Source organism: Apostichopus japonicus, chromosome 17 (genome assembly GCF_037975245.1).
Source record: "Apostichopus japonicus isolate 1M-3 chromosome 17, ASM3797524v1, whole genome shotgun sequence".
In the NCBI taxonomy this organism is placed as follows: domain Eukaryota; kingdom Metazoa; phylum Echinodermata; class Holothuroidea; order Aspidochirotida; family Stichopodidae; genus Apostichopus; species Apostichopus japonicus.
The window spans coordinates 20,731,408-20,751,823 of record NC_092577.1 but is presented as its reverse complement, the minus strand read 5'-3'; the positions used below and the strand labels follow the sequence as shown (position 1 = coordinate 20,751,823).

Genomic DNA, 20,416 nt, shown 5'->3' with positions numbered 1-20,416 from the left:
CAAGTTATTCGACGTCTTTCTGAAAACCATGTAGCATTTCCTACTAAGAGCAAAGAACTTTTTGAGCAGCCTCACAATGGTGGACAGATTCCTGAGACCATGGTAACTTCCTCACAATACAAAGTACTCAACCTTCAAGATTGCACTATCAAAATATCTATGGGGGACAACTGTGTTAAAATTGGTGAAGAAATTGTTCTTGCCAGAAACTTCTTTGTCAGCGATGGCAGCAAGTTCATCTTATATGAAAAGTTTTGTCACAAAGAAAATTTTTTCACATATCCACTGGATTCCACCAAACTTGGCATATTCAAGATCAAATTACTCAGTGGGAAACTAGAGTATGCTCCAATCTCAAGTATCCTGGAAAAATATGTTCTTATTCCTCGGAAGAAAAGCTTTGTGGTAGTGCCACTCCTCCATTTTTGAATTTGTACCGTACCTGATCATGGCTATTCATTATCATCATTACTGTCTTTCAGCATGTCTGATACTCAAACTTTCTTGGTTGTTGCCTTTGCTGGTGAAGACGGTGTAGGAGTCATTCCATCGCAATGGAGAACTGGCGAAAGAGAATGCTTCTGGCCACCATATAAATCTTCTACAAGGTTTGAGAAGGCAGTCAAGTCAGTGGAAGCCCCGCAAGCATCTTGGACGAGACATACCATTCGGGTTCTGTCAACAACAGGTATTGTAAACACAATTAATTCAAATGAAAGTGTAAAATGATTTGCAATAACAATGTTTCTTTCAATAACATTATGCTTTGTGGTTACTTTGATGGATCAAGGTGCTACAAAGACCACAGTATCTCACTGTATAGTGTTGTAAATCTCCACGACGTAAATGTTGAAACTGAGAAAAGTGTATCTTTCTGTACATATGTGTTCTGTACGAGATTAAAACCTTTCATTTACAGATAGGACCATACCACTGTATAGTGTACAGTAGTTTACTAGTTCATCACAATTGCCCACTATCAAGATTTTTTTCAATTGTTTCATTTCTTCAGGTTCCTATGCACGGGCAATGATCTTATTGACAAGGGCTGAGGAGACTTCAGACTTAGCTACTGAAAATGAAGATGAGAGGCCATCAAAGCGCAGGAAGTTGTAAGTGTCCAATATATAAATATGCTAATGTTCGATTTAAATATACCAAGCAAAACTGCTACAAAAATAAATGCAGGTTATACTGTACATTCCAAAATTACCATCACTGATCTTTCTCATAGAGATGCTGACAGTGAACATACAGTACAGTCTCACTCAAACAACTTAAACCAAAAGTGCCATCCTTACTGACTTAACAAGTATGAAACTCAGAAAGTTCAGTAATATTTTATGAACTCTAGCTCCATATTTAAATTGACCTATAATCAGCTTAAATCATACCGGACATAAAAATCCCATATGTTCAAATCAGACACAATACTCTCAACATGGATGTTATGGTAAAGGCAATATCTGTGATGTACTTACGCAATGTCTATTTCCTTTTCATACTCATAGGCAAAATCGCCGGTATGTGTCTTCCTCTGACGACACAGAAGAAGAAGCTGAGAATTTCACCCTGCCTCCACCGATTCAGCCATTGGTTCCCCTCACAACGCCATTGACCTCCAATATAAATCCTCAATCACAGAGGCAAAATTTTCCTGATGCTGTCGTATCAACAATAAGTGCAAGGCACTCTACCGGGTCTACCCAGTCACTAGCAGGGTCCAGTCGGAACATATCTCCCATGTCAACCCCAGATTTGATTGTTAATGGTGTGTAGTACCGTAAATTTAAACAAAGCATTGTACATGATCTGCATTTGTAAAGGTTCAAGTACTGCTATAATGCACATTTCTTTGACCTGCTGACCAAGCCTTGGTGACTGGTAATGTGGCAACCATGCAAACTATTACTCCAGTTACTGTTTACTAAGGCTAAATATTTCTCTCTTTTTCTTAATTACTGTACTTCTGTGCCAGGGAATGCAATGTATATACAGTACCAGTCTGCTATTCTCACATTGCACTTCCACTTCAAAGTGACTACTTTTAACATCTGATGTTGCTTTTACGAAACTTTCTCTGATTTTGTCTCTTAACAGCAACTCAGAAGAAGATCCTTATGATTTTGGCAGAAATAAAAGCTGAAGTAAGGGACCTGAAGCGCCAAACAGTTGCAAATTCTCATTTAATTCAATCCCTTAAGACCTCCCATTTGGATTTGGAGGAACTGCCAGATGATGTAAACTTGCCCCTTTCATCTGTTCCACTTCTGACAGCTCTGGATGAACTTGCCCGGACTGATTTTAATGTGGAGAAACGTTTGGTAATTGCCCATACTTTGTCCTATGTAAGAAGGAAAAATACATACACTATATATAAATAAATAGGTTGTATATACTGTATGAAATAAGAACTCACCACTTACTAATATAGCTTAGCAAATAACGAGTGTGCGTCAATTATGAAGTATTTAGCAGACTCGTCAACTCTCCCTGTTTCAAATGGAAGCCTACTAAAGAAACCCTGTAGAAAGCGAAGTCAGCTGCTGCAAACTACAACAAGAAACACTGATTGGAAGATTCTCTCACTGTATTGCATAAGTAGACTAGGGCCTATACTTATTTAGGAGTATTTATATCATTTCAGTTGAAAATGACCAACCTCCCGATTTTCCCCTTGTGCTCCCTATTTTTTGGCCATGAAAAATGTTATTCTCCCTATTTTGGGGTCAAACAGGTTGACAGGTCTGATTTAGTAAACCTTGTCAATTGAGCTACATTAGCCTAGTCATTTACCGAACCTTCCACTATACAGTACTATTGAAAAACCTATACTACAGTAATACATACCTTATCAATGGTAGAACCTTGAAAATTGTAGTGCCTGCACAGTAAAGTAATCGTTACTCGATAGTAACGGCATGACTTCTTGCATTGTTTTTGCGAAGTCATAGAAGTAGTTGTTGTCGTTGTACGTATAGACATTATTTTTTTACAACAGGTATTCAAAGTTGGGCAGTTCACGATATAATTTGGAGCAATATTACTTTAGACGAATACAGGATGTGGAATAAGCTATTGATTTATGGTAGATTGTTGTATCACTCACTGTCTCGTGCACGTTTCTGGTGTAAAATAAGCATGCTGGAAAAAACGTCAAGTTGAAGCTAGTTGGAGCATAACGCAGTCCTCAGAAAATTCTGGCTTCCATGAAGACTCAAAGATTCACAACTGTTTTCTTCCAGATTTTGACACTGTCGTCAGTAGGTGGGCAGATCTTGCCTGTAGCAGTAAGAAGGATGCTGCAGGAATTGATCCAAAATAGTGTAGCCAAATGCATTAATTGGACTGGTCAAGGGGAGAAGTTGGCATTTAAGGACCTGTTCCTTCGAAAAGTTTTAGAAAGTTCGTACAATTTATTGAATATTTGCTTACTTTACATTATGTACGCCTTACTTTTTGCAAAGCTATTTTCCCGTATCTATTTGCTTTATTGTAACGAGAACGTCCCCGGCATCGCTTTCGATTGATAACGGACAGATCCACGGCCAAGAAAAAATCAGTAGACAAGTACTTAGGCCTATTATGATATGCATATTAGATAAGGCTATTAGTTGATAATTGTATACCAAGATATCTTCGGCAGAGACTTAATTCATATGTGCTTCACCTTCAATATTAAGATTATAGCATGCTATAATTTGGGGCCAATACAGAATACCCTAAAGCCCGCAAATGAACTGACGAACGTGCTCCGGTACGTGGGAGCAGGGAGTTTCCATAACAACTCCCTGCTGCAACATGGGGAGCGAAACTAGTGGCTCACACACTCAGGAAAACTACCTGGAATTTGCTGGTTTATGTGGTTGGAGTTCATATTAAAAGGACGAAGTTCCCTTTCCTTTAAAATATACACAAACGATGTATTATTATGAAGAACTTACATGCATATTCTCTCAATGTAAGGAACTAAAAGTTTTTCTTTTTGACTTTCTTCTTTTTTCAACTGTAGAAGCAATTAGGAAAAACCAACAAACTTCCAACTCCACGGCAGTGGACATTCAAAGGGAGGTCGTTAAATTTTTTAAAGGAGCCTCTGATAGAGAAGGGGGTCGGAAGGCAAGGCAGCAACGCCACTTCGACGTTCAGTTTGGTAACGAACAGGAGGAATAACCTTTCGTTATAGCTCTATCCTTCGGCAGTACATGGCTTTTAATTCTGCAGATATATTAAGCTGTTACACTTACATTGTTACACTCTTCATAATTTTCTTGTATTGCAGAATCTACTATGTTCCTCACGTCAGTTACAGCCATGAATTCATTTCATGCAATTGAAATCTCAATTAGTGCAGTTTAATTTTTAAGATATGCAAATGCATGCTTACCAATATGGTCATATATTTTGGCTCATCCTTTTGGTAGTATTTTACATATTTAACCACCAGTCAAGATTTATCACCAGCACGTCCAATTATTGCATATACTGTACCTCTCCCCTATGATACTTTTTGTAAGAATGTATGGTTGTTATACTGAGTTTTTCCTCACGAGAAATACTCTTTAGTGAGAGGGAAACACATTCCACTCAGTGTATTTAACGAAACTCTAACTCATAATGAGATGTAAAGGCCAACAATACGAGGTACGGAATGATCATGAAATTCCGAGCAAAGGATTCAAGTTTTCCAAAGTCCCTGATATTAACGACCTGGTATGAAAAATAACAAGTTGGTGTCCCTGTATTACCAAATAAGTGGTGGCGGGGGGGGGGGGGGGGGTAGGGAGAGTAACGGTACGTTCCGTTTGTAAAAACATGTTTTCTCATATCATCTGTCCAGACTGAACAGCGTTTCTTCCAATCCGGTTGCAAAGTCCACATATAAAGTACTGGTTTTGCTTTATTCTTGTTGAAACAGCTTTGTGATGGTCCACAGTATAATTATAAGCAAAAATGGAGGGAACGCCGAACGTATTGTTCCTTTCTACACTGTTTCTATTTCGGCGCACGGTGGGCGTCTTCATTTGATATTATGATGGCAAGTGTTTTCATAAATCTGCTTCACTCTTTTCCTCCATTCTGTGGCTTTATCAAATAATTTAAGTGAATTGTTCATAAATGGCTAAAACATCTGGTAATTAAAGGAAAATGCATTAAATTAATAAATTATGACAATGTTATGTCAATGCTCCTTGTCTTATGTTTTTATTAAAATTTTGGTTTCACTTTACTGTCGTTATATCTGGAATACACACTTCTAAAAGTTTTGCTGTCCCCACAGTCTTTCTGGATATTCAATTAATAAAACTTTTCGAAAATGACCCACTTAAATCTACACACATGCAGTGACTAGTTTCCAGCTGGAAATATTTCATCAACTATTTCATCAACATATTTCATCAACTGTCACAATTTTTAAAATAATCTATTTGACTATTACAGCTGGGTCCCAGTAGAAAATTAAAGTATAAATGAAAAAAAAAAAAACATAATTGAAAGACATCGGCGCTGATTTGCCGGCGGCCCGCCATCCGCCCGCCGTCGGCCCGCCGCCGGCGGGCCTGCTTTGAGCCGCCGGCGGGCCAGCCTCGAGCCGCCGGCGGCCCGCCGGTGGACCGGCGGCGTTTCCGCCCGCGGTCCGCCGACTTGCCGTCTGCCAAATCTACGGCGGCCCGCCGGCGACAGCCGCCGTCGGGCCGACTTCGGTGCCGAAGCCGGGCCGCCGTCGGGCCGACTTCGGCTTGCTTGCTGGGATCCTGTCGAAGTATGGCGTTCGGTGCATTCAAGGCTGAATGGTTGCAGGCTCCGTGATCTCGCATGGAGAATTGCACACGGTGCCTTGGTGACCAATCTGAAAAGGTATCACTGGCGATTGGGTGATGGACTGTGCCCGAGGACCGGCTGTGACAGCTTAGAGAGTACTGCCCATGTTTTTTGGCATTGCCCCTTTGTTTTGAACTTGTGGGAGTGGTTTCAGTCCTGGACCGACCGTTTAACGGGAGACCGTTCCTGGTCGGTAGGACAGGGTTTTGTTTTATATGGATTAGATCCTCCAGTTTGTTCCGTTGCTGTGTTGCAGCGTATTATTTATGTTTGTTCTGTTGTAAAAAAACTTATTTGGAGGAATAGATGTGATGTTGTTTTTAGGGGGAAATTTGCCAGTTGGCAGGCAGTCCTGGAGGCGGTGAAGTCTGACATTCGCCTTCAGGTTGAAGGCGATTTTCGCCGTTTATCTAGGGCTGCCTTTTTTGGACGGTGGTGTGCTGGGGAAGGGTGTTTTGTTTCGCTGCGTGCTGGTCGTCCTTTTGTAGTTTTTTAATATTTCAGTGGGGGTTGGGCGTTTTGTCTCTGCAGGTCGGTGAGCGTATGTACTTTTTTTGGCTCGCTTGACCTGAGGTTCGTTTGTAAGAATGGGATGGTTTGGTAGTGCCGTTTGGCTGTCACGTTTTGTATCCCGTATGACGGGTCACGTAAAAAGCGCAAAAGAATGTTCTCTTGTTCGTTTAACTTCTGGGGTGGTATGGGCCTCTATCTCTCTTACTGCATTCCTCTGAATAACAATTCCATTGGTGTTATGAGTGGTGCCCTTTCCAGACAGTGTTTCCTCCATCAGGTCTATATTGTGGTGTATTGAGAAGGCATCATGTTTTCTGGCAGAACACTGTTTTTCTTCACTACTTCATTCGCAAAGGCAGTATCAACCTCCTGCAAGTAGCTTAGTGAAACAATGCCCAAACCGGCTCATCATTCCCAAAATTTGCACGTTTTTGCTCAAATGTCGAATGCTGATTCCAAGTGCAACATGTTTGGGAGTGGCAACTCTTCCTCGATAGTGGGCAAAGAGTATGTCTTGAGCGATAGATTCTACCCGAACCATCATGTCCTTAGGCAGCCTGACCTTCTCCTTATCTTCAAACATCAAATCTTCACAGTCTGGTGAAAGTTATGGAGTTGCAAAGGAATGATTTTATCTACATCAGAGCTATTCAACTGGTTGCTTGTTGGTGGCCACTGCAGTCCATCACCAATATTTATCATACTCCTCTGAAAATTTGAGCAACGTGGCAGAGATCTCTTGTCTCCTTTACTTGTACTCTTTCACCTGGATTTGTTGTACTCATTTCAGTACAAACTGAACCTTCGCTCATTGAACTTGAATCCACATTTTTTTCAAGCAAAGCTCCCTTTGGAAGAAAGTCTGAGTAAATCAACTCACATCTGTTCTCTTTTTGGGGCGCCAGAATGTGATTTTAGGCCGAAACCTTCAAAGCATTTTTTTGGCAGTTTTTATGTCCTGAATTGTGTATTGCTTCCACCTTTAGCATGAACAAAGCCCATGTATTGTTGCATAAGTTTGGAAATTTTTAAAACTTCCCCTTCACTATGACTGTTCCTGCCACACAAAGAGCAAGATCCTCAAAAGCTTTCTTGACTTTCTGCTGATTGCTGGTTAGTTCCATCAACATTTCCATGTGTTCTAACATATGAAGAATAACAGTTCCTGTGGTAGCAAACTTCAACAGCAATCAAATCTTTATCTCTTATTTGGAACTTCAATCGTCTTTCTGCATCCAAAGTTAAGCATTGGACAAGTTTTTCTTGTTTTCCTGTCTCTGATAAATTTGGGACCGCTTTTGCCACATAGTTTTGACGTTGATACCAGATGAAAAATACGTTCACGTGGTAGTATTGTGGTCGCAGATGCTTGGCTTGGTAGGGAGAACGAACGTCGTTGCCTCTTGGTAGCCGGTGGAGCATCAGTTGTTTCTTCTGAAAAATACCAAATTTGGAACAAATACTTAGGAACGCTCAACTATAAATATATAGTTATACAATTAAATAATGCTTTTCCGTGTTCAAAAATAGTGCAAGTTTTCAAGTACTATAATACTACAGTATATCTATGTGTTTACTCTTTAGACTACCAGAGCTTCAACATGGAATTTCTCTTCTTCATCCATCTAACACAAACATGAATTACCACCCACCCACCGAACCTACTAGCAGTGACAAAAGTGTAGATGTAGGAGATGTTATCATCACTGCACTCAACAAATAATATCAAGGAACACTTTTACTCATATGACAGATGGTGGTTAAAATTTATAATCAGAATGAGCAATTCAAAAAAGGATGAATGAAAGTCAATAATTTCAACACTAATAATTGCATGTTTGCCTGCATAGATATGGTAAAGAAAGTGCTGTCGCTGATAAAATATATGATATAATGGACAAAGAATAGACCTAAATTCAAATATAATAGATATAGTTTCATTGAAGACGCTGCTGTAGCCTCAGCTAAGGACAACAAGATATACTCAGGCCAGAATGCCAACCATAATCATAGAACATATAGAAATTGAATAACTGAAGCCTTGGTTATGGGGATACACGGCTACACATCTGGGAGAGTTGACTTAACTACACATATTGTATTGTTGTTGACTAGCAAAAATAATAATCATAGTAGGACTGTGTCATATTGTAAGGATCGAGTGAGAGAGGAACACAGGATAGGCAACACAGGATACACACAGGCAACACAGGATACACAACACAGGATACACACAGGATACAAGGCAACACAGGATAGTACATAGCCTACATCATTATCCTACACCTCAATGGTCCACCCGACCCCATCTCTCTTGAATTTCATTGTTATGAAAATGTTTCTAAACACAAGAAGCAGTAGGCCTACACAGTCAGGAAGAACAGAATGTAAAGTTAATAAAAAGGAAGCCATCTTACACTAAAAAGCTGATGTTCGGATTCCAAATATGAGCTAAGTTAGTTACAACAGGCCAGGCGTATACGGTATGCCACAACGTTAGGCTTACAAATGCTCGAGGCACTCGTTACGTTAAATATCACTAGGTCTATTGATATGCACGTTACGAATACGAGCCTAGGCCTATCACTACAGGCCTCGAAAAGAGTAAGTGAAAAGATTCTGACGGGAAAAATTATGATTTGAAAATTTATTGGATATGTGTACGGGGATGGAATTTAGGAATGATATTAATAAAAAATCACCTTCCGAAGTAGTATCATGAGATTTCCTTCCTTTACTTCCTTCCTTTACTGATGTTCGTTTCATTGGTCCTGGTAGTCCTGGTAGCAACCTCTGTGATAACGAAACGAATCGTACTCTCGATTCCCTGTCCAAATACTCTCCGATTGAAGGGCAATAAGGCTGAATCTGCTATATCTCTCCACTGCTTCGCACAGGTTCTAAAGGTGTTGCAGCTTTTTTTTCGGAAAATTTTCAATTTTTTAGTACTATTTGCTCGAGAATGGCAAACACATTCATCCATCGTTCGTATCGGTATGACGCCGATCGATATAAGGTGAAAACAACAACAAAGCCTTTCTATAGCGTCAGGTGACATGATCACAAGACACAAACTGCCTTTAATTAACCATTGGCTTGAAACGTCAATATTGCTATGCGAGGTAGGTGACTTTCACAGTATCGGAACGTACTCAGGTATAAATTAGTACCTATTTAACGCTTGTTTCACTCTGGGCAACAAGTTGAAATGACAAAAGGAGTAAAATATTAACGCATTCTGACTGTCAAACCTTAGTGACTCTAGGGTTGCAACGAAAGTAAGATTTTAGGGGTCGGCCCACTGACTAATTGCCTTCTTTGTTAGGTTCTGGGGTCGGTTTTTTTTTCGCCACCACAGGCCCGGATCCTTTTCCAATAACCGGCCAAAGGCGACACGTCCTTCGGGGGTGTATACTCAGATTGGTGACTCACTTTTTAGAATCAAAGAGGAGGGTGGGCCACATGTTCTGCTGAACGTGGGCCCCCTCCGTGTTATACCCACACTTGTTTCGTTCAATGCTCGCGCCTTAGTGCCCGTCGGCTTGCCAAACCGCCATCTCTCCAGATGTGTGGCGGTCTGTGTGTTGTAAGTCACTAGATAGCCGTCTCCGGGACTTGGCGTGGAGGATTGCACATGGGGTCCTCATCACTAACCATTTTCGCCTAGTCAGGTGGCGATTAGGTGATGGGATTTGTCCGCGTGTGGGCTGTAAAGCCATCGAGACTGTGCAACACCTTTTGCTGGAGTGTCCCTTTGTCCGGTTGGTGTGGGAAAGGTTTCACGCCTTCGCTATTGGTGTTATTGGTTGCACACAGTGGGCCATTAGTAGTGATTTTGGTTTGTATGATTTGTTGCCCCCTGTGTGCCTAGTCAGGGATCTGCTGTTGTTGTTTGCCGCTATGATCAGGAAACATCTGGAACAGCAGATGCCGCCTAGTTTAGGGACGTCTGGAGGGCCGAGGCTGTCGTCCCCCTCGTGCAAAGTGACATTAGGTTGCACATGGAGGCGGACCATGCACGGCTTCCCGACACTGCTTTTCGTAGACGTTGGCGCAAGCCTGTCGTCTACTATCAGGACGGCGTTCCCCGGATGAAATTCGGAGTGAGTTAGCTGTGGGGGGTTTGTGTACTGCCTAATATGGTCCCGCCCTGATTTAACTTCTGCAATACCTCCAGGAGAGCCCTCATTGACCCTACCTCCGGTCAGTGTTTCCACTTTGAAGGAAATTTCCCGAAAAACGCTAAATTTCTGGAAATCTGGACGATTCCGGGAGATCTTTCGGGTAATCACAAAATTTCGGGAAATTCCGGGTAAATTAAGCGCAAAAGAAACTTTACACTTTTATGATATGACAATCGTCACTATCCCAATCTTCCAAAGTTTGCAGTGGTTTGCTCTATTGTTGAATGCGAGAGCGATGCAGCAGTCAGTCAGTGACACTTGCAATTCTCCTAGCTCAACCATGATATAAACAAATTAGCATAGCAACTCCCTGGCTGAACACAGCTGCACGTAATGCGTTCGCTCTTTTAGGGTGTGCTAATGGTCCATTAGAACCGTGTAGACATGCCCAGTGTAATATCGGGGAGTTGCAAGTTATTAATTAGTGAAAGCTACAGCGGTCAGCCCTTTTTCTTAAAAAGTTTAAGCAAACATTGTTTATTCAAAATGAGTGAAGAAAGTAAGAAGCGTATGAAGTATGAAGTCAAATTTAGTGATGTGTGGCTGTCAAACCCAATGTTTAAGGATTTCCTGACAAAGAAGAAAGTTGGCGATAAATTTGTACCGTACTGCGCGGCACATGCATGGTGGACATAACATTTGGGTTAAAGTGCCATTATGAGACAAAGACAGTAAGCTACAAAACGATCTCAAGAAGTTGGGAAGTCACAGTCGAGTATCCAGTCATTTTGTAAACCTACGTCGTCAATTGATTTGGTGTCAAAGATGGAAATAAAGTTATGTGGTTTTTTGTCGGAGAATAACCTACCCATTTCTTTATCGGAAGATTTGCTGGCGCTTGTGAAAAGTTTGTTTCCAGCTGACGAAACGCTAAAGAACGTAACTTTTGGGAAAGAAAGAGCAACAAACACGGTAAGACAAGTGCTTGGATTTTACTACATGAAGGCAAATATTGATAGGTTCAAAGAAACTAACTTTTCATTAATCATTGATGAAACAACTGACAATTCAACCAAAAGTCAAATGGCTGTAATTGGAACTTATTTTGATGAAATCAACTTTAGAATGAATACAATATTTGTTGATGTTATTGACATGCCTGACGGAAAATCCGATACTATTTACAACAGCATTATTGAATGTTTTAAGGACAAAAATATTCCTATGAAGAATATTATTGGTTTCTGTGCGGATACATGCAACGTCATCACTCGGTAGCACAACTTCTAGTGCAAAATCATCCATGGATCAAACCACTGAAATGTTCTTGCCATTTGATCCACCTTTGCGCGTCCCTTGCTTCAAAGATTCTTCCAAAATCTCTTGAAGATTTCTGCAGGAATGTCTACTCACATTTTCGCCTATCGTCAAAAATATGCGATGTTCTAAGAGAGTTCCAGGATTTTTGTAATCTAGATCATCATCAGATTCTCAGGGCTGGGCAAACCCGGTGGTTGTCTATGAAAATGTGTGTTGATAGATTACTTGAGCAATACGAAGCACTTAAGCTCTATTTTCGAGGTGTCAATAATGTTTACCCGGGCCTACCTGGAATTTATGTCGTACAACCTTGGCAGACTTACATCCTTCAACACCCTTTTTCAAAGTGAAATGCCACTGTTGCATGAACTGAAAAGTGAATTTTCCAAATTGCTATCAGCCCTTGCAGCAGATTTTATGGAACTATCGTATGTGAGACAGGCCGACCCTCTCAAAATCGATGTTACCCTAGACGAATACCATGTACCGCTCAATTAAGTGTACACAGGAGTGAAGACGACTCACACGATTCAGAGTATTATTGATGACTTGGGAACTGATCACCCAGATGTAAAACCAGATTGCAAAGGGTATGTTGTGGAATGTTTCAAGCAAATATTGGGCAGATTCGAAAACCTTAAGGAACTGGACTTCGTAAAATGCTTAGAACCAGCAGTAGCGCACAATCTGTCAATACCTTCTTTGGTACCACTGTTCAAAGGGTTGCCCTTATCTCGGGGAGGTAGCAGCAGCCCAAGATGCTGACACTGAATGGAGGGAGGGCACAAGCAATTCACCCGGCGCTGGATGGAAAATTGTCACCAAAAGACTACTGGAAGACTCTTTTTGAGCTGAAAGATGAACGAGGAGAAATTGTCTTTCAAATCTCCGAAAAATCGTGGTTGTGCTTTCTCTAACGCAGCCGTCGAAAGAGTATTTAGTCAGCTGAAACTAATAAAGAATGACCACAGGTCTCGACTTAAGCAGGAAAGTTTCCAACAGCATAGACCAATGCAGGCAGCAAAACTGGACCCTAGTAAAAGCATGTTACAGCTCCACGAGAGAATGAGGTCAAACGCGGATGATGAGGAGGTAGGTAAAATGCGCCGATAATTTTTGGCAGAGCAAGACCGTCAGTAAGCGCAAGGTAACGATTTGGGGGGGGGGGGGGGGACTAGTCTTTGTCTCTACAATACAGTCAACTTGCTAATAATCGTTTCGAGTACCTGCATTTGTCGTGGTTGCTCTATAGCAGAAACCAACCTTTTACACAGTTGTATAAAGTTTATGAGGACGGTCGTTGCGAGAGACGCTTTGCTAACCGTGTGGCTATCGTAGACATGCGCAAATCAAATTCGGGAAATGATAGCTGGATTTAAGGTAATTTGGGGGCGCCGTTCGGGAAATACCATTTTGAAATGTGGAAACACTGCCTCCGGTGTCTATAATATGCAACGAAGCCAACCAGGACGGGAAACTATTAGTTATACAATACAATACGAAATGGCGCCCGTAGTCAACCTTGCCTTTAAAATAATACTTTACTGTTATAGCCGTGCTGCTCACCGCTGGTTTCCACTTCTCTGCCCGAACCTCAACGAAATAAATTAAGTTTCCACAACACAAAATACATAAGAAAAACAGCACCGTGTTAATGAAACAAGGTAAAGAGAGCAAGTGATAGTAAAATAGATAAACGATAAACAGAACAACTCATGTAATAAAAGAGCAAATGCCTGGAATGCTGGTGATGGCAGACGACGGGGAGAGCGAAAGAGACCTGCAAAATAAACAAAAGTAAGTGGAATGGTGAATGAATGGGCAACATGTCGCGGGGTAAATTATTGAAACAAAACTCGGGAAACATATTCTTAGTAGCTCTGGGCGTGTTCGAAATACGGGGTACACGCATCCCGAAAAACCCAGGGCGTAACAATATATGTTGGGAAGTTGGTGTGAACAAGTTTTGAGAACACGGGGTAGTATCCCGGTTACAGGCCACGAGACCGAAGGTCCGCGCGACCGATATTAAAACAAGGTCCGCGAGACCGATATCAAAACAATTAAAAATAAAGGTCCGCGAGACCGGATTCAACCGACCAATTGACTTCCCTCGACTGAGTGAATCCCCCACTGGAGGTGGGGGAGGGGTGAGCAGTGGCGTAACCAATAGAGGGGCTTCAGAGGAATATTGTTTAAAATAGGGTATCGCTATATCTATAATTAAGTTATATTGTAGTCTAAAATTTCATTTGAGGTAGCAGGGGAGGGGCAGACTTTTGAGAGCAAGGGGCTTTCTTCTCCGGCAACCCAGTAACAAAGCAAGCCGCCCAGCCCCGTTGCGCATGTCACTGGTATCCACTGTGAAAAGGAATGCCTGTAAATTCTTTTAAATTATGCGCTTTATCAACGTATTAACGGTAGTAATAATTGTAATACCACTATTATAGGCCTAGTAATAGTTTCGGTCTCGTGGGGCAGTGACGTAACCAGGGGGAGCAGGGACTGCTCTCCCCTTGCAGTGTCGAAAAAAATTTCAAATTGTACCAGCCTACAGTTGGCCACTGCGTAATAAAACACATGTGCTTTTAACGTGACCCGCCATGCGGGATACAAAACGTCACGGTCAAACGTCACTACCGAATCATCCCATTCTGACAACGAAATTCAGGTCAAGCGAGGCCCCCCCCCCCAAAAAAAAAATACCCAGTAACATTTCAATAGATAAGCTAGTTATGTCGTGGGGCTTTTTACGTGCAAAGAAACGGACCAAAGGTCAACAAAACCAAAAACAATCCCAGTCTGTTTAACAACCACCAAAAACCCAACTGTAAACCCACAAACAGAAATCTCTCACTAACCCACCTAGTTATGTATGTCGTTATGGCATCGTGGATTCAGTGAGGCTGAGAAAAAAACATAGAAAAGGACGCAAAACATTGCACCAGATCGTATCTAAGGACCTACAATTGTTCCAAAAAATCTCAACAGAGACTCCTCCCCCATATCAATTTCAAATTTCTGGCCACGTCGCTGTCGTTGGGCCTAGTAATAGTTTCGGTCTCGCGGACCTTCGGTCTCGAAGACCTTTTTTATAATTCCCCCAGTATCCCATCTGGGCCGGCATCTTTCGACGAATTCATGTAGGAAAATTCCTGGCGAGCTTCATGAAGGTTGACAGATAAAAACCGCTCAGGGTGCAAATCAGTCGATGATATGGAATGGAGCTCATCGGCTTCATCGGAAAAGTCACGGCGATCGAACCGCTTATAAAATACGTTGAGTTCATTTGCGTACACGCTAAGAACGATATAGCAAAAATTGCCCGACATTGAAGGATACAATTACTAGAAATTCGGGAAACATAGCACGTGAAAAATGTTCATCATTTTTGGCTTAACTGTGTGTAGCACAGGTTTTTCCCTAAACTTTTGGGTAACATTTGTCTTATTTTACCCAAAAGTTTTGGACAAACCTGTGCTAAACACAGTTCAGCTGAAAGTGCTAATATTTCTTACGTGCTATGTTTCCCAATTTCTAGCACTATTATAGTCTCCAATGTTGGTCACTTTATCTTTAGATCTTTAGATTATACATCACTAACACAGTGGCGTAGAAAGGTACTTTTGAGTGGAGGGGGGGGGGGCTGAAGACTGATGGCCGGCCTGGGGGAGAGGTCTAAGAGGAAGGGGTCCCCCTCCCCTTTGGAATTTGTTGGCATTTCCAGGTGGCCTCAGATGCATTTTTTGTCCTTTCTTTTTCACAATTTTATTTCAACATTCTTTCGTTGCATAAATTAGAATTTCAACATTGTTACGTTGCAGAAATTATAAACGAACATAAGATAAAAATAATTTCTACGATTGATCAAGTCTTTACGAAAATAAGAGATTGCATTTCTGAAATGCATTATGTAAAGTATTATAGGAAATGGGCGCATGAAATTTAGACGTTTCTAAATATTCTTCTACTTGAAGCATAAATTTAAATCGAAATAAAATTCCTTTCAATTAGGGAGTTCTTCTTCAACTTTGTTCTTCAAAATTTAATATTCAAGGTGGAAAATCAGAAAGTTGTAGGGGTGCTTTAGGCACAATTTGTACCCGAAATAGATGTCCTGGAAGAAAAAAAATTGTTGGCCAAGCAAAGATTGTTCAATATCTAAAATAAATGACTTGCTCATATTACAATCCCAAAATAAATGATCAATAGTTTCTTCATTCTCGTCACAAAAGGTGCACATTGAATTATTTTTAATATTCAATTGATGAAGCAAACGATTTGTCCCCAGAATCCTATCAATAAAATGATACTGTCTCTTAATGACTGAAAAGGGCTTAAAAAGACCCTTCTCCATTGATCCTCATTAAACTGAAAAGAGGTTTCCCATTTCAGACAAGCGGTCGGTTTGGTAGAGACATTCTTTAACACCTCCTTATAAAAGGCACGGGAAATATGGGGAATACTGGATAACCTGTGATACAAACTGTCATCTTCAAGGGGAACATCATTAACGTTGACCAACGTTTTCCAGTAAGAGGGGATAGCGGCCACCAGACCAAAATAGAGGGTGAAATGTGAAGCAACTAAATTAAATTTATTTCGAAAAGCTGAGAAGTTAAGAGCCTTGTTGTTAACGTCCAATAAATGCTTGGCACACCAATGTTTTTTTTATGTTTTTTTTTATCGAGACTTAACCCCTTTAGGGAAAATCACAATTGTTAAAACGTTTGGGTTGTCTCAACTTGTCTTTCTTTTCCAGGTCCTTCCGGACCCTCCTAACCAGTTTATTAGCGAACTGGAGAGTATTGTATTGAAGTTTATTTGGGGTGGAAAGCCAGACAAAGTAACACGTTCTACGCTAAGTAATGACTTCAGTAAAGGGGGGGGGGGGGCTCAATGCCACTCACATTGTTAGCTTTATTCGCAGTTTAAAATGTACGTGGGTAAGGAGATACCTCGATGATACTGAGACCTATTGGAAATATTTTTTTAACTTTTATCTCTCAAAGTACGGGAAAGAGTTTTTATTTGAGTGTAATTACTAGGGTGTAGATATTAATATTAATATTGCTTTCATTAAAGATATCTGTAATGCTTGGGCTTGTTGTACTTTTAAAAAGCCGGTAGATAATTTTGCTAACCAAATTGCATGGAATAACTCGGCAGTTAGAATTAATAATAAGATTATTACAGGACTTGGCACACCAATGTTTTTTTTTATGTCAAGTCCTGTAATAATCTTATTATTAATTCTAACTGCCGAGTTATTCCATGCAATTTGGTTAGCAAAATTATCTACCGGCTTTTTAAAAGTACAACAAGCCCAAGCATTACAGATATCTTTAATGAAAGCAATATTAATATTAATATCTACACCCTAGTAATTACACTCAAATAAAAACTCTTTCCCGTACTTTGAGAGATAAAAGTTAAAAAAATATTTCCAATAGGTCTCAGTATCATCGAGGTATCTCCTTACCCACGTACATTTTAAACTGCGAATAAAGCTAACAATGTGAGTGGCATTGAGCCCCCCCCCCCTTTACTGAAGTCATTACTTAGCGTAGAACGTGTTACTTTGTCTGGCTTTCCACCCCAAATAAACTTCAATACAATACTCTCCAGTTCGCTAATAAACTGGTTAGGAGGGTCCGGAAGGACCTGGAAAAGAAAGACAAGTTGAGACAACCCAAACGTTTTAACAATTGTGATTTTCCCTAAAGGGGTTAAGTCTCGATGCGACCAAAGATTAAGAAGGCCTTGAGAGCTTAGGGGTATAGTTGAGATGGAAAAAATTGTCCCTAACGGTGGAAAAAGTAATACCAAGCATAGTAATTGGACCTAATGTCCAGTTCAAAGTCAACTCCTCCAGATATATAGGTTTTTGGCGTTTTCTAGGGCCAAGAGGGAAAATATTGGTTTTTATCATGTTGATTTTTAAGCCTGACACCTTTTCAAGTTGAATAAAAACGTCAATTAATTCACACAATGAATCACGTGAATCATCTGGGAAAATACAGGTATCATCAGCGTACTGGAGAATCTTAAATTCAGGACCGAAGAGAGACAAGCTTTTAATTAAATTATTATTGTTGACTTCAAGATTAAGAATCTCGGCACACGGGATAAAAAGATAAGGGCTTAAGGGGCAACCTTGACGGACGCCCCGAGAAATCTTAAAATATGAAGAGGAGAAACCGTTATTAGAAACACAAGCTGAAGCATTTAAATACAAAGTACGTATCCATCTTATAATGTCGTCATTGAATTTGAAATAGTGTAAAGCACTCCCAAATAAAATACCACTCAAACCTGTGAAAAGCCTTTTCAAAGTCAATACTCAGAGAAAACCTGAAATTTTGTTGTCATCACACTTATCAATAGTGTAAAGAATGCAGCGAATATTCTCACCAATAAATCTTGTTAACGAATCCAGTCTGGTTAGTGTCAATTAACGTCGGTATTAAATGTTTTATTATTAACGGAAGTACTTTTGAAGCAATTTTATAGTCCACATTTAAGAGGGAAACAGGGCGGTAATTACTGACAAAACCATGATCCTTGCCTGGTTTGGGGATTAATGTTATGATACTCCTAGATTGTTCAGAGGACATACCAATGTGGTCAAATGCATAATTAATAGAGTCTGTTACCAACTCTCCGATTACTGGCCAACTTTTTTTGTATAAGTCTGCGGAGAGACCGTCGCTAAGGGGACTTTTCCCGTTATAAAATGTAAGTAGAGCAGTGTGGCAGTCCTCGACTGAAAACCGCCTATCACAATTGGCGTTTTTTCACTCGTGTAAAGGTTGATATAAAAATTATTTAATTCGTTGAGAATTGCTTTGGTACCAGTTATGTCCTTTCCATCTCTACCTTTCAGCTTTGATATTGAATTCCTTGACTTATTTCGCTTCTCCAAATCCAAAAAATACTTCGTGTTACGTTCTCCCTGTTCAACCCACATTGCTTTCGACCTAATAATGATACCCTGCAGCTTATATTCATAAACGTGATTGAAGTTATTTTTGGCCTCCTGGAGATTGTTAAGGACTTCGCTTGAGCCAGAGACGTAATAAAGACTTTCTAACCTACAAATTTCCTTGACTAACTGAAATTCATTTTTCCTACGAGCGTCTGCCTTAATCTTACTGTAGTTAATGGTTGCAATACGGATTATATACTTAATCAATTCCCACTTACGTGAAGCATTACTGTTATGCAGAGAGCCTACTTCTGTCACAATAAGGTTATTAATCATGTCTGTATACACTGAATCTGACAAGAGGGAATTCTTTAACTTCCACAATCCTGGACCCCTTTTCTGACTATCTACTGTAATAAAAAGGTTAACTATGGAATGATCAGACTGCATACCACTCGAAAAAACTCTTGGTCACAGAATGAACCAAACACTGTGAGATAAGGAAAAAATATAACCTGCAGTGAATAGTACGGGTAACATTTGAACTCCAGGTGAAGTGTTTCTGATGAGGATTTCTTTCTCTTCAAATATCTAGTAAATTTAAGGTAGTCATTAAATCCAAGCACGTATCCCTGACCTTAAAGTTTGTACGAGAATTACCACCAATTAAAAACAGAATTCAAATCTCCCCCACGATGATGTAATCGCTAGTAAAGTTATGTAAACTATTTGACAGGACGTTGAAACAATGCGGATCGTCAACGTTAGGACCATAGAGGCACGCCAGCGTAAACAGCTTTCCATGAATAGTGGCATCCAGAATAAGAAGTCTTCTTCCATTGTTAAGTCGAAATATACGAGTAATACTAACACAGTAAGGTTTGGATGGAAAAGAATGCTAACACCTCGACTTGAAGAGGTACCATGGTCCAAAAAATTTGACCACCCCATTCGTTTTTCCACCGACCCTCATCGCAATGTGTACTATACGTCTCCGGTAGACATCGGGTCTCCGGAGGCTCTGTCTGACAGCGACTCCGGAGACTCGGTGATCGTAGAGCCGAAACATGCCACCGGGACGAGCTGGTACGACGAGATGGGGGAACCCTCTCTAAAAAGGTCGGCCTCAAGTGACGACGCAGACGACGATATGTCGTCTAGAGCTCGCTTGAAGCTTACAGAATCCTCGTCGACGTAGTTATGCCTCATTGCCCTCTCATGGCCCATACATTTTCAGTTGCCACTTTCAACGTCAATGGCATGAGGGATCATCGCAAGCGCAGTCGCATTTTCCAATATTGTATTTCAATGGAGGTCGACTGCGTTTGCCTGCAAGAAACACATTTTGGAAGATGTCCCTAAATGGGCTTATGAGTGGGGTGGTGGGCTGCATGCTTAGTTTGGTTCGTCTTCATCCCGTGGCACTGTCATCCTTCTGTCACCTCGTCACGCGGGTTGTGCCACTAGGGTGGAGACGGATCACGAGGGCCGATTGGTTTGCATTCTATACAAGTATCCACAGGGTAACATCTCCCACTTTGCAATGTGTATGCTCCCAATAGGCCTTCTGCTAGACGAGAATTTGTTAACACGCTGCCTTCCTTTGTTCCTGGTAGTGCACCATGTGTCATGGTCGGAGACTGGGACACAGACTCGGGTCTTCACAGACTCGGGGCTTCTGTGTCTGCTAGTCCTGACGTTGGGATCA

The 20,416-nt window shown here is 40.8% G+C and overlaps 1 protein-coding gene across 1 annotated transcript; it reads left to right on the top strand.

The window, feature by feature from the left end:
* Positions 1-483: 483 nt before the first annotated feature.
* LOC139984630 (uncharacterized) lies at positions 484-5,738 on the top strand. Its single transcript, XM_071998583.1, has 6 exons — positions 484-688; positions 1,013-1,112; positions 1,512-1,771; positions 2,101-2,324; positions 3,246-3,405; positions 4,013-5,738. The coding sequence occupies exons 1-6, from the start codon at positions 484-486 to the stop codon at positions 4,171-4,173; spliced, it is 1,110 nt and encodes a 369-aa protein (XP_071854684.1). The 3' UTR covers positions 4,174-5,738.
* Positions 5,739-20,416: the final 14,678 nt, after the last annotated feature.